Here is a 13,204-nt window from a genome sequence, read left to right as displayed (position 1 = left end):
GTAACCATCTATGTGGTTTGTTCAATTTGGTCCCTGAACTTCTTTGTTGCTTCTCTTGGCTTCTTTCTTCGATTTCTTCATCTTTTCAACAAATTTTATCTTCCAATTGATGATTGATACCATCATTTCTCATGCCCCTCATTCGGCATATCTTTTGAGTATTTGCGCTTTAGTCCTCCAACTTTCAATTGTCTTCATTTCAGTCCCTCTTCAATATTTTCTTCTTCCATTTGTTTTGCTTTGTCATTGAGCTCATACTTGGCATGTCTTCCTTCTCGTTTTGCATTTAGCTCAACTTTTCAATATTTGCACCTTTGGTCCTCGAACTATCAAATTGTTGCGTTTTGGTCCTTCTTCGGCTCTTTTCTCCTGAATTCCACAATTTCCATTGAATCACCTACAATGCATGAATTTAACTGGATTAAGTCACAATTCAACCATTTTATCCATGTTTAAGTCATGTTTATGAACCAAATAAGTGTGTAAAAACACACTAATCAAAATGCTATTGTGGGATTTATAGTATGTAATAGCTATTGATTCTAAAATCCTATAGCAATTACATTTCGATAGATTATGAAAATTTTTCAATCGAATGTAGGTGGATTAACACTTAAGTTAGTAAACCGAGTTTGCGAGTTTACCCTTAATTCAATTCACTTTTGTCGTAATGCGTTTGTTAAATTAAATCTAAAGAGCTTGGTCTATGTTATTTAATGAATAGGGTTGAGTAAAGAACTTGTTTTATTTGACTAATATGTAAGAAGAGATTGAGATAATTGAGTTTGTAATTATTCTTGAATTGTTGTTAATCTAGAGAACGAAAATCTTTTGTGGTAATTAAAATGAAAATCATTCTCATGGTGATGAAATGCCCCTCAATCACATTTTCTCGGATTCAATCAAGAACCACTTTGTTTATTTCAAATTTCAAGTCTTTTCTATTTTGAATTTATCGCTTTCCTTAGTTCAACGAACCAAACCCTCCCATTTAATATAGTTCGTATATTATTTTTAATTTTACTTTCTAGTATGCAATCGACATAATTGAATCAATCCTCTACAGGAAATGACCCTTACTTGTCATTTTACTATTTAAGACGACACTTTTAAGTTAAGAAAAAGTAATTGGAACGTGATTTGCAACGTATCAACTGCCTTTTTACTATTATTTTCTTCTTCTTTTTTATTCAAAGGGTTGATTCGCCACGGGCCGAAAATTGCCCGTGACGAGCCACACTGATTGCTCAGGCTCAAGCTGACATCACAAAATGGGATTTGATCCGAGCTGGTGAGCTAAATTGATACCCCTAGTTAATAGTGGGACGCACTAGTATGAAATCCTTTCATGAACATATAATAAATTTTTCATAAAAAACGTGTTTAGTGGGAATTTAGGTATTTTTAGTTCAATCAGGCTAGTAGTTCTGGAATTTCTATGTGAAACAAGAAGGTAAGAGGGGATTGGATTTGATGATAAAATAAAATCTCGGATCGCTTAGAGTAATTCAATTGATGATGAAGAAAGATAATTTTGACTTCAGAATCTTTTTTACTGGAGGTACTAAATTCACACTACTCACCACATTACCAAACAGATCACCTAAATGTCGAGTCTTTTTCGTCATCAATTCGACACCGTTGTCATTGGCGAGAGTTGGCCAAAACTTGACTTTACTAACTAAGCTACGAATAACATTAATTAATGAAAGATTGAAGTTAAAATTGTTGGGGAAAAGAATGGTTGCGGTGAAAGTGTAACGAGGCGTGAAGATTGTGATTGGAACGTATAATTTAGCGGCGTTGGGAAAAACCTGCCTCTTCATCAATCTTCAGAATCCCCCTTCCCTTTAAACATTCTCTTTCAAATGCAAAATCACAGTCAATTGAAATTCCTGTATAAAATTCTGCTAAATTCTCGTTACAAATAAATACAGAAGATATATAATCGAGGAGATGCGGCTCGAAATTCGTTGCCACTAATATTATGAATTTAGCTTCAAGAATTGGTTAGTCTTGAATTTAGTTTTTTATTTCGTTTTTGGACTTTTTTTTCGCTGGTGCAGTGCGGAATACCTTAATTTTGGGTTTATTTTTCTTTTTTTTTTTTAATTATGTTTTTGAGTGTAAAATAAATATATCATTTCATCAATTAATTTTTTTGGGTTTAGTGAACTTTATATGCTTCAATATTTTCTATGTTACGGGGAAAGGGTGGGGGGCGGGGGTCCTTTTATTGTAGTTCGAATCAATTATGACAGCTCTGTCGTGTTCCTTAAGCCAATGATCTTATACGCCATCGCATTATTATTTTCCTTTACAGGAGAAAAGTGGGTATTTGGTTGAACTAGATAAAATTACTGATACTGAAAATGTTGTAGATAGTATGGTGGATGTGCAAAGGTGGTTAGGAAGCAATAGTTTTGAATATGGTAGATGTTGTGGATGAAGCGCCCGACAGGGATGGCCAGAAAGCTACTTCTCCTAAAAGAAACCTTATTGGAAATGAAGAAGATAACTTTGAGCCACATGATGACGTCGAATTTGAATCACATGAGGCAGCATGTTCATTTTATCAAGAGTATGCTAAGTCGATGGGGTTCACCACCTCAATAAAAAACAGTCGTCGCTCAAAGAAAACCAAAGAATTCATTGACGCTAAATTTGCATGTTCAAGATATGGAGTCGCACCAGAATCTGATAGCAGCAGTAGTAGACGTCCGAGTGTGAAAAAGACAGATTGTAAAGCGAGCATGCATGTGAAGAGAAAGCGAGATGGAAAATGGTATATTCATGAATTTATAAAGGAGCACAATCACGAGCTATTACCTGCCTTAGCTTACCATTTCCGAATTCGTAAGAATGTTAAATTAGCTGAAAAGAATAACATCGACATTTTACATGCGGTTAGTGAACGGACAAGAAAGATGTATGTTGAGATGTCTAAAAAATCTGGTGGACTTCAAAATCTAGGCCTCATAAAGAATGAATTTGACCATCAATTTGATAGAGGTCGGTACTTGGCACTAGAAGAGGGGGACGCACAAGTAATGCTTGACTATTTTATGCGAATCCAAAGATTGGATCCTAATTTCTTTTATGCAGTCGATTTGAATGAAGATCAGGTTTTGAGGAACTTATTTTGGGTCGATGCCAGAAACAGGAAAGACTATATCAGCTTCAGTGATGTTGTTTTATTAGATACCAGTTATATTAAAAGCAATGAGAAGATGTCATTTGCTCCATTTGTTGGGGTGAACCATCATTTTCAGCCCATGTTGCTTGGTTGTGCATTGTTAGCCGATGAAACTAGACCTACATTTGTCTGGTTAATGAAGACTTGGCTCAGAGCAATGGGTGGGCAACCTCCTAAAGTTATAATCACTGATCAAGACAGACCGCTGAAATCAGCTATTGAAGAAGTTTGCCCTTATTCGCGTCATTGCTTTGCTCTTTGGCATATACTGGAAAGGATCCCTGAAACTCTTGCTCATGTAATCAAACAGCACGAGAATCTTATGAGAAAATTCAATAAATGTATATTCAAGTCGTTGACGGATGAAGTGTTTGACATGAGGTGGTGGAAGATGGTCGGTAGATTTGAACTACAAGACAATGAATGGATTCATTCATTGTATGAACACCGCAAAAAGTGGGTTCCCACCTTTATGAGAAGTACTTTTTTGGCTGGATTGTCTACAACCCAGCGAAATGAAAGTGTCAACTCTTTCTTTGATAAATATATTCCCAAGAAAATCAGTCTTAAAGAGTTTGTGAAACAGTATGGGATGATACTTAGTAATAGGTTTGAAGAGGAAGACCTAGCAGACTTCGATACATGGCACAAACAGCCGGCGCTGAAGTCACCTTCCCCTTGGGAAAAACAAATGTCGACTATTTATACACACACAATGTTCAAGAAATTTCAAGTTGAGGTTTTGGGGGTGGTAGGGTGCCATCCTAAGAAGGAAAGTGAAAGTGGAACTAATGTTACTTTCAGAGTTGATGACTGCGAAAAAACAGAGAATTTTATGGTTAAATGGAATGAGGCAAAATCAGAGGTTTCTTGTTCTTGCCTTTTGTTTGAATATAAAGGTTTTCTTTGTAGACATTCAATGATTGTCCTTCAAATGTGTGGTCTTTCAAGCATACCGTCTCAATATATATTGAAGAGGTGGACAAAAGATGCGAAGCGCAGTCAATCGTTGATAGAGGGAACCAGAAGAACACAAACTAGGGTGCAAAAGTACAATGATCTATGCAAACGTGCTATTAAATTGGGTGAAGAAGGTTCGATATCTGAGAAGAGATACAATATAGCTCATCGTGCATTAGTTGAAGCTCTGAAGAACTGTGTGAATGTTAACAGGAGTGCTGCTGATTATAGTAGCGATGCTTTTGCTCTTTGTTGTGCTGAAGAGGAGAATCAGGTAGTCCATGCTACCAAAACAAATAAGAAGAAGAGTACAAACAAGAAAAGAAAGGTTCGTTGTAGATTACTTGTTCTTTTTTTTATACCATTTGCCTCTAACAAAATAACTGTGTTAATCCCAGTTACAACCAGAGACAGGAGGTGTAGTTGTTGAGGCTCAAGGAAGCTTGTTACAGATGGTAAGTTATACTGTAACCTAGTCATAGTCCTTGTGAAATGCTGCTTATGATGTATAATGAGTTAGGCTTTTCTTATAACTTGAACATCTTCCATTCTTTTCCAAAACAGCGACGCTGATTGGGATTTCAAATATACCAAAGAGAAATTTTAAAGGAATACTAATTGGAATTTAAAATATACTAAAGAGAAATTAGAAGGAAGCATACATATGCAAGCATGTAGATGTTTGAATTGTATACGTTTATTTATATATGTGACTTTACTGATTAATGCCTTACTTTTTATATTTTCTTGCTCACAGGAGAATCTAAGCTCAGATGTAATTACCCTAAATGGCTACTATGGGTCCCAGCAGAGCATGCACGGGTTGGTATGTTTTTGTTTGAACCCACATATTGTTATAAATGGTTTAAGGTTTGAAGATTATACTTGCTTTATATATTATTTTGCAAACAAAATTGTGATAATTTTTGTGTGGAGATCCAGTTAAATCTGATGGAGCCACCCCATGATGCATACTATGTAAGTCAACAGAATATGCAGGGTCTGGTACGTATATCCTAATGCCACAGATGCACACATACACATTACCTCTTTACTTTCTCTTGAGCCTCTGCTTTTAAATGTATAGATAGATAGTTGGGTGACAATGTAAGGTCTGGAATTTGGTTGTAGGGACAGTTGAACTCAATTGCGTCAAGCCATGATGGTTTTTTTGGGTCTCAACAGAGCCCAACCGGACTGGTATTGTAGCCTACTTCTACATAATTTTCCATACATCATGGGTCACCAAACTGTTGGCAAAATTTCATGTTGGTTGTTCAAGTTGGTTAATCCGACCATTTCAATAAAAGTGGCATCTGCCACCTAGACTATCACGTTAGCTTTTCCGTTATTTAACTAACGATATAGGTGAAATGACCAAATTGTAACATATGTATGTTGTTATAAACTTGAAATTTTGCTAGAAGTTTAGTGACCTCCAGTGTTTTAAACCCAATTTTTCAATTTATTGTATTTAAGCTTATCTGGTTAAATGATGATTTAGAATATAGAATTTCATTTTTTCTATTCCTCCAACTGTTTAGGGGTATCTGGATTTTAGGCCACCAAGTTTCAGCTACAGTCTGCCAGTCAGTTTGGTCACAGTTAACCATGTTGTTTTATAAAAATGTCTTTATGAACTTGCCGAGAGCTTATTACTTCTGCTCTCTCTCTAATACCAGGATGAGCCTAATGTGAGATCAACCCAGTTGAATGGTACTGCTAGCCATGTATGAGGATGGTGAATTATGACTGCCTTTTGCTGACTGATGGACTTTTCCATTTAAACACGTACCTGGTTGTAGATCAAGAAAATGATTCCTCAAATGGCAGCTAGACATTTCTTGAAAACCCTTCCAAAAGAACTTCGAAAAGAAATAGGAGATTTCGGGATCTATTGACTCAGTACTTGAAATTTTGTGCTTATACATGCTGAATAGGGCTGAAAACAGTGAGAAGATCATAGCAGTTCTCATATACTGGAATTAATAAAGCGATCAGGCTTTTTATGTTGAGTTTTAAATTTGATTGTTGTTAATGGACAAGCTTTTTTTTCTTCTTTTTGTTGTGATGAATCGCATCGTTACTTTGTTTTATTAACTGTCCATTGGATTGCTAGAATAAATAAGTTTGGAACGCAAAATCGATGTGTGTGTGTGTGCATTGTCCAATACTAGAGAGTTTAGATGAGCACTATGAAAGCTCTCATAAACCAGATATATTGATTGATTTATTATTTATCATTTTCTGAAGCTCATTTTTTTTTAATTTATTTTCAATTGCATATTTCATGAGATTCACGATTGTTATCAACTTTTCAACTATCCTTATTAAAATTATTAAAATTTTGATTTTTATTAAATTAAATAGGGGTTAAATTTGTTTGTAAATTAAGATATGATACGTATTTGTTATTTTTTTGTTTACTTGCTTCTCTATTTGTATTGTTGTTTTGTCCATTATAATGTCATTGAGCAAAGAAATGTTTTAGTTCGACGTAATTAGATAAGATTTAAATAGAAAAATTAATCTTGAAAATAATAAAATTAGCAATCAGATAAAGAATAATTTATTTGATCGACGTACTTGTCAATTCAAAACTTGAATATTGATATTAGAATTAAATTACTTTGCCCGAAAAAAAAAATAATAAAAAAAAAATTGACAAAATGCTTGACCTAATCTCATAGGTTGAGACCCACATTCGACCCATAAAATTAAAAGAGACAAAAATTTCTCCCGTCACCCCCATTATGAGTGACAGACAGCCTAGCAAGGTTAATTGTTATTATGCCAGTTTGTTTTTCATTATTTTTTCATTAAAATGAAAAATATGATCGTTATCCATCACATCAAACTACTATATTTGACTTCATATTTCTTGTGCGGGACCCATAACTGTTATATTTTTTATTCTTATTTTTATATTAATGTGTACCAAATGGGACCATATAAAAAAAATCTTTAAAAACTCGAACTTTTACTTTATTCAATAAACAAACAATAAAGTAACAATGAGAATTTAAATAAAGACCTAGAAAAAAAAAACATAATCTTGCAAAGGATCTAATTGAACTAAACCATTAAAGTGCAAATATAAAAATAACCAAATCGACCTTGATTTTACCCACTTCTCTTTGCGATGGAAAGTTAAGTACCAAGGACCAAAAATTTGCAGTTTTTAATAGTGAGATATGAAGGTGCAAATAAAATGCCAAAGAAACCACTATACAAATGTGAACGGATACATAACAAAGGAAGAAAAACTAAGAAACAAATAGCAAAAGTCAGCACCAAATGAAACTCTTTCCTTCATGTCATTATCAAACTCCTTGCAGCTGTTATGCAGATCCCTTTTTTCATTGGTGGAAGCTGCCGCCCTCGGACGGTGGCATGTGGTCTGAGCCTCCATTTTTGACAAAGCCACCAGACGCCTCCACCCCCATGTTAGGCCTGAATTTGTGCAGAAAAGCAGCAGCATTACCCTGAATGTTATTGTTCAGGGAAGTGAAACTTTCTTGTTGATGATTTGGATATTGTAGTTGTTGTCTTTGGAATTGCACTTGAAATCCACTCTGAGGCATGGCTGCTGATGGGTTCATAGTTTGTTGAGTTCCATGTCCAAAACCAAAGTTTATACCTGCAAAATATACATTTAAAAAACTCAAGTCTCTAGATGAGGTCGTTTAAAGGTTTAAATTGTAGATAGTAAATTTCTCTAAGTCTGTAACACCTTAAACTTTTAGTCTCAAGCAAGTAAAAAGTTCTGGGTTCAAATCTGACATGACCTACTTGAAATCAGGTTTATGCACTCTTCATAACAATTTAAACTTTTAAACGAAAAAAATCGTACCATTGGTATACTCAGGCCGAGATGCAAATGAAGAACTCGGACCCCCAGTGAACTGCTGCACCATGGCTCTAAAATTGCTAGTATCAGTGTTAAGAAGCGTAATCGGGGTTCGCCTCGAGGCCCTTGTTCGCCTTCTGAGAGGTCTTGAAGCACGACCACCCTCCACGTCCAAGTTATAGTAACTTGGACTCAAATTGCTTTGCGCAGCAGCCGTGGCACCACCGACGGTGGCTGGGGCGGTGGCAGTGGCCGCCATTACATTCTCAGACACACTTCCATTAAAACTTGGGGTGTTTTGAGGTTGGCCGGATAAGTTATGTTGATAGAAATGCATCCAATCAGTAGAATTTGACATGGTTTCACTACTAGCCATGTGGGAATGGGATAGAGAAAAGCTGTTAAAATGAGAGAACTTCTGGCTAAGTTCTCTTTATTCCAAAGTATTAGGTAAGAAGGAAAGAATGTGGACGAATTGAAATACTTATGGAGTGAATTGAAATACAAATTCTTTGGTCAAAAGTAAAGACTATTCCAAGGCAAGTTTTCTTGGTTGCCTAACTTTGAGGGAAGTATCAATCAAGTCGCTAAACTTTATAATTATTTCAATTGAGGATACTTTGTGAGCAAACGTTACGAGCATGTTCAAAAAATGATTAAATTATAATTTAAACTGATCGAGCATAGGGGCGGACCTGGGGGGGATTGTAGGGGCAATTGACTTTCTAGATTTTGGGTAAAAAAAATTTTGCTTAACTTTTTTTTATTAAAAGATACCTTATAAATTTTATTTTTGACCCCCTAACCCAAGTCGTCTGGATCCGCCCCTGATCGAGCATACTTTTTTATCCACACTATTCGTAAGACTTGCATCCATTATCCATACATTCCGTATGACCACACAACTTATAATCACATAAATATAAATTCTCAAACGTATACTAACTATCATGAGCTTGCTTGCTTGCACGGATAAGTTGAGAGGTCGGACTTGCTCGACTCTTGAACTGGTTTTTCATACAATTGTTCAACAACATGGGCCTTTTACTTATTTTTTCGATGGCCTTGCTTAATTGTATTGACACTAAGTAACAGAGTGACCTGAATTAAAACAATTATGAAATTTCGAAACTTAATCGGGACTTTTCAAAATTGGGTATCAACCATTAAATTTTACCAACTTCTTTATGAAAATTTTGACACTTGGTGGGGGCGTGGGTGGGATGCGTGGGGTGGGGGTTTCTGGAAGCATTGAGTGCGGATGTGTGTTTCGTGGAAGCAGCAAGGAAAGATGAAAGCAATGAGGTCATGAAGTTGNTTAAGCTCCCATTTGGTAGCGATTTTTTACCCAAGAAAATTATTTTTTGACGATTATTTTATTATTCTAGTCATCATTTTTTACTTCTTCACTCACAGGTAAGATCCACTTTTTTTCAAAGATGAAAAAATCAATTATCATAATTATTATCGGATAGACCCTAAAACTTGAAATATCATGTTAAAAGGTCATCTTCGACGGGATGAGTAGCTCAAATTTTTATATGCGTATTTATATTTTTAATTTTGTTTAATGTGAAAGTTTATACCTTTTCAACATATTCCTTATAATTAACTATTACACGTGTTCATCTATGGAATGGAAACAAAATGAGCAGCCAATAAAGACCGAAAATGTTGACTCTTAGAGGTACAAGGATTAGTCTTGTACCTTTTTTTATCAACATATCGAGTATGTACATTAAAAGTATACATGTAGCATGCGAATAATGCCCTGTTTAGTTTGATTTCGATATCTATAAGATTTTTAATAAATTTTAATTAATAAAGTTGATGAATCTCATATTTAACACTCTTTTTTTAAATTTTAATTTTTTTCTCAAATTTATTTTCAATCTCACGTTTTATGGGATCCACAACCTGAACTTTTTAACTACACATTTTATTAACTTTTATCAAAATATATTAAAAATTTAATTTTTAACTGAACAAATAGGGGCGGGGGGAATGTGTGGATGAAAGTTCCATCTACGTGGTGAAAAATAAGTTTGAAGAAATAATATATATATTTAAAAAAAGGGGGGGGGGGGGGGGGGCCAAATAGGGGCATTACAGAGTCTCATATATACGATCAATAATAAATATATATTTGCTATGCACTAGTCGAAAAAACTAAGAAATATAATGAATAAGAATTAATAATAGTTAAGTAGTGAATTTTGTTTAATATTCTCTCCATTAAATTAGATCCCCAAACCCAACCAAAACGAATACAAAAACGAAAATTATGACACCAATTTGATATTTCCTTGGTTTAACATCACATTTGGAAACGAATTTTATATTTTTAGATATAATTTTATTTTCATGACACAATGGTGATGGGAGACGTTTTATACAAAAAAAAAAAAAAAAATTAATATTTGACATTGTCAAAGTCAAATTTAGAGTATCACGTACAACAAAAAACACAAATAAGTGCACAATGTAACACAAACTTGTCTTATCGTGACTCACTCGATAATGACCTACATAGAGGCTTGTGTACTACTCTTCGCTTCAATGACTCAATGAAAAAGGGGATGGGGATGATAGTTCACAGCAGCTCATGAAATTGAAAACGGTAATTTTTAGGTTATGTTAAATTGAGTAAAAATGTGAATTTCAAGAGAAAAACTACTGTGCAGGGAGGGTTTTGAGACATTGTTGATGTTTTTAGTGTAATATAGAAGGGAAATTGACAAATATATGACTGGAACAGTAGAACTTGTAATGTATAATAACTATTTTTAATGTAATATTCTTTTGGGGGCGAGCTCTTGTGAAACAAAATGAAAATACATGGAAATAAGCTTTCTTTCTCTCTTGACAAAACTTAGGTTAAACAATCTTATGACTCATTTGGTAGTGGTATTGAATAAAAAGTAAGTAAAAGTCGTACATCGTACGAAACGTTTGAATAAAATTAATTATCGATCAGCTTATAAGTTCGAAAATTTCAATTTCTTCATTTTTTACTACTCTAACCTTGATTAAGAGGTTTATTATTCAATTTTCTGTAAATATTGTATGTGCTGACTGGATATGTACTTGCGTGATCAATGTTCTTAAGTTAATTAAAAGCGTATCTCGATATCAATTAAATATATTCCTTCATGTGACCTTCATATATCTCTATGTAGGTGCGAAAATGAAAACATAGGTTAACAAGGCTAGAAAATTCTGGATAAATATTGTAAAATATAGTGATATATCTCTATCTCCTATTGAACTTTACAATGATAGTTATTAGTGTCATCTATTCTACTATTTCTCTTGAAATTTATAAAATTCACATTCAAAGCAACTAGTGATCAAGCAACTGAAAAATGCATTAAAACTCAATAACAACTATCATGAATTCACACATATTGGACATCAAAATATTTATTTTATGTTAAAAACTCCATAATAAGGGTTCATATACATCCTAACAATTATAAATTTAGCCTAGCATATGGAAAGTACAAGAAACACGTGTTGATTCTATTGGACATCATCCGGATTATGAATTTGATGAATAGCTAAAAATAATCTTGATATGGAGAGAATATTAATTCTATAGAACATCACCCGGATTATGAATTTGATGAATAACGAATAACAATCGTGATGTTCTCGAATTTCTTCAATGAAATCTTGATGATTCTTCAACTGTTTCTTCAATTTTTCACCCAAAAATTGGATGAATTCTTTAATTGATTTAGCCCTTGTTTGATCCCCATTTTTGGGTGAAATGTATTATGGAATAGTGTATTCTGTTGTTAGTTATTCATAGGATTTGAAATTTGGTTGAAAATCACGTCTAAATTGATTTTCAATAGACTTCCATTCGAATAAGAAAAATTACATTCGCATGCATATTTTTGTCTATGAACAGTAGTCAGTATTTTGATAATAATTTTTTCTGCTGATATTGGATTGAAGCGATTTAATATGAGTTGGAAAGCTAATTAAAGGTATTACAACTTTTCTAGATGTATAATTTTTCCAATTCGAACGTTTACTATGCCAAAAATGGGGAATAAAAAATTGGAATTTAACTTGTGCGATTGAAAATTAATGTGATAATATTTTGATCATATTGCTTCATTATTAACTTTTAATTGCATCAAATTGACTCATAGCAATCTTCAAAGTATCATCTTGTAGTCTGAATCAACTATTGAATATTAACAATTTGGTCCTGAAAATTTGAACTTCACCACTTTTCATCGTTTTTTCACTTATTTCCTTCAATTCAACTTTCAATCATCGAGTTTGACATAATAAACGAAATATACAATAAATTATGCTATAATTGCTTAAAAGAACTATTAAATGTACATATTTTTTATGTTCAAATAAGAATATTTTTATATACCTAACAGCACCCACTTGTACTATTTGATAGATGTGTTGATTTTCATCTCCTATAGTAAGTGGCAAGGCTAGCCTTCCCATAAAGACAATGACATGAGAATTAGTGAAAAAAGAAGGATATATTAAAAATATATGAACGGATCCTCGTAGCTGAGATATTTGCTCTCTATTTTAAGTGGATGTTATGGATGAAGTGTAATTATCGTTGCACAATGAACATACACACGTGCCTCCATCCATTCTTGAAAATTGGACATCAAAGAAGGAATGTGGATATATGACAATGAACCAATCAAAGAACATAACAATTAGATCAAAAATATCAGAGGTGAATATCTAGCAAGGCAATTTGGTTGGGTATGACATTATGAGTATTGAGGTTGCGATACGTGAGCATGAAGGTGTGTTGAACGCTCTTTTGGAATTTATGGTTTGAAAATTTGTCGTGAGGGTGCCAAAGTTCTATTGGAAATAATTGAGAGATGGAGAAGAAACAAAAGAGAAAATCACAAGAAAATATGGCAACAAGATGGATCAAAACAAAATTTATATCAACAAATGTAAAGGCTCGAACGCGGGATCGCTGTCCTCAAACGTTATTTGCCCCTTCTCCAATGTATTGGAGATGCTAAAAGGTATTCCGGCAAATGGTTTGAAGGATTATAACAAGCTTTGTAAAGAATTTCACCAAAGTACAAGATGAAATTCTCTAAAACTTGAAGAACACGAGGATATGAATATAAATCGGGATTTGATTTTTCTTGAAACAAAGTATGGATTGCAAGATGTTTTTCTTACTT

The 13,204-nt window shown here is 33.8% G+C and overlaps 2 protein-coding genes across 4 annotated transcripts; one reads left to right on the top strand and one right to left on the bottom strand.

Moving 5' to 3' along the window:
* The first annotated feature begins 1,702 nt into the window (after positions 1-1,702).
* Positions 1,703-6,250, top strand: LOC111407867 (protein FAR-RED IMPAIRED RESPONSE 1-like). Of its 3 annotated transcripts, none has more exons than XM_023037562.1 (8): positions 1,703-2,009; positions 2,382-4,484; positions 4,555-4,611; positions 4,914-4,982; positions 5,099-5,161; positions 5,288-5,356; positions 5,701-5,745; positions 5,839-6,250. In XM_023037562.1, the coding sequence occupies exons 2-8, from the start codon at positions 2,430-2,432 to the stop codon at positions 5,890-5,892; spliced, it is 2,412 nt and encodes an 803-aa protein (XP_022893330.1). In that variant the 5' UTR covers positions 1,703-2,009; positions 2,382-2,429; the 3' UTR covers positions 5,893-6,250. The 3 variants fall into 3 exon arrangements, with proteins under 3 accessions (XP_022893330.1, XP_022893331.1, XP_022893329.1); XM_023037561.1 differs by having other exon boundaries at positions 1,705-2,009; positions 2,324-4,484; XM_023037563.1 differs by lacking the exon at positions 5,701-5,745 and having other exon boundaries at positions 1,704-2,009; positions 2,324-4,484.
* Positions 6,251-7,195: 945 nt separating this feature from the next.
* On the bottom strand, positions 7,196-8,477 carry LOC111407866 (VQ motif-containing protein 22-like). Its single transcript, XM_023037560.1, has 2 exons — positions 8,010-8,477; positions 7,196-7,796 (listed from the first exon to the last, which is right to left on the bottom strand). The coding sequence occupies exons 1-2, from the start codon at positions 8,380-8,382 to the stop codon at positions 7,516-7,518; spliced, it is 654 nt and encodes a 217-aa protein (XP_022893328.1). The 5' UTR covers positions 8,383-8,477; the 3' UTR covers positions 7,196-7,515.
* Between the last annotated feature and the right edge of the window lie 4,727 nt (positions 8,478-13,204).

The sequence above is a fragment of the Olea europaea genome, chromosome 13, assembly GCF_002742605.1.
Source record: "Olea europaea var. sylvestris chromosome 13, O_europaea_v1, whole genome shotgun sequence".
Lineage (NCBI taxonomy): Eukaryota > Viridiplantae > Streptophyta > Magnoliopsida > Lamiales > Oleaceae > Olea > Olea europaea.
The sequence above is the reverse complement of the archived record's forward strand: the minus strand, read 5'-3'. Positions and strand labels throughout refer to the sequence as shown.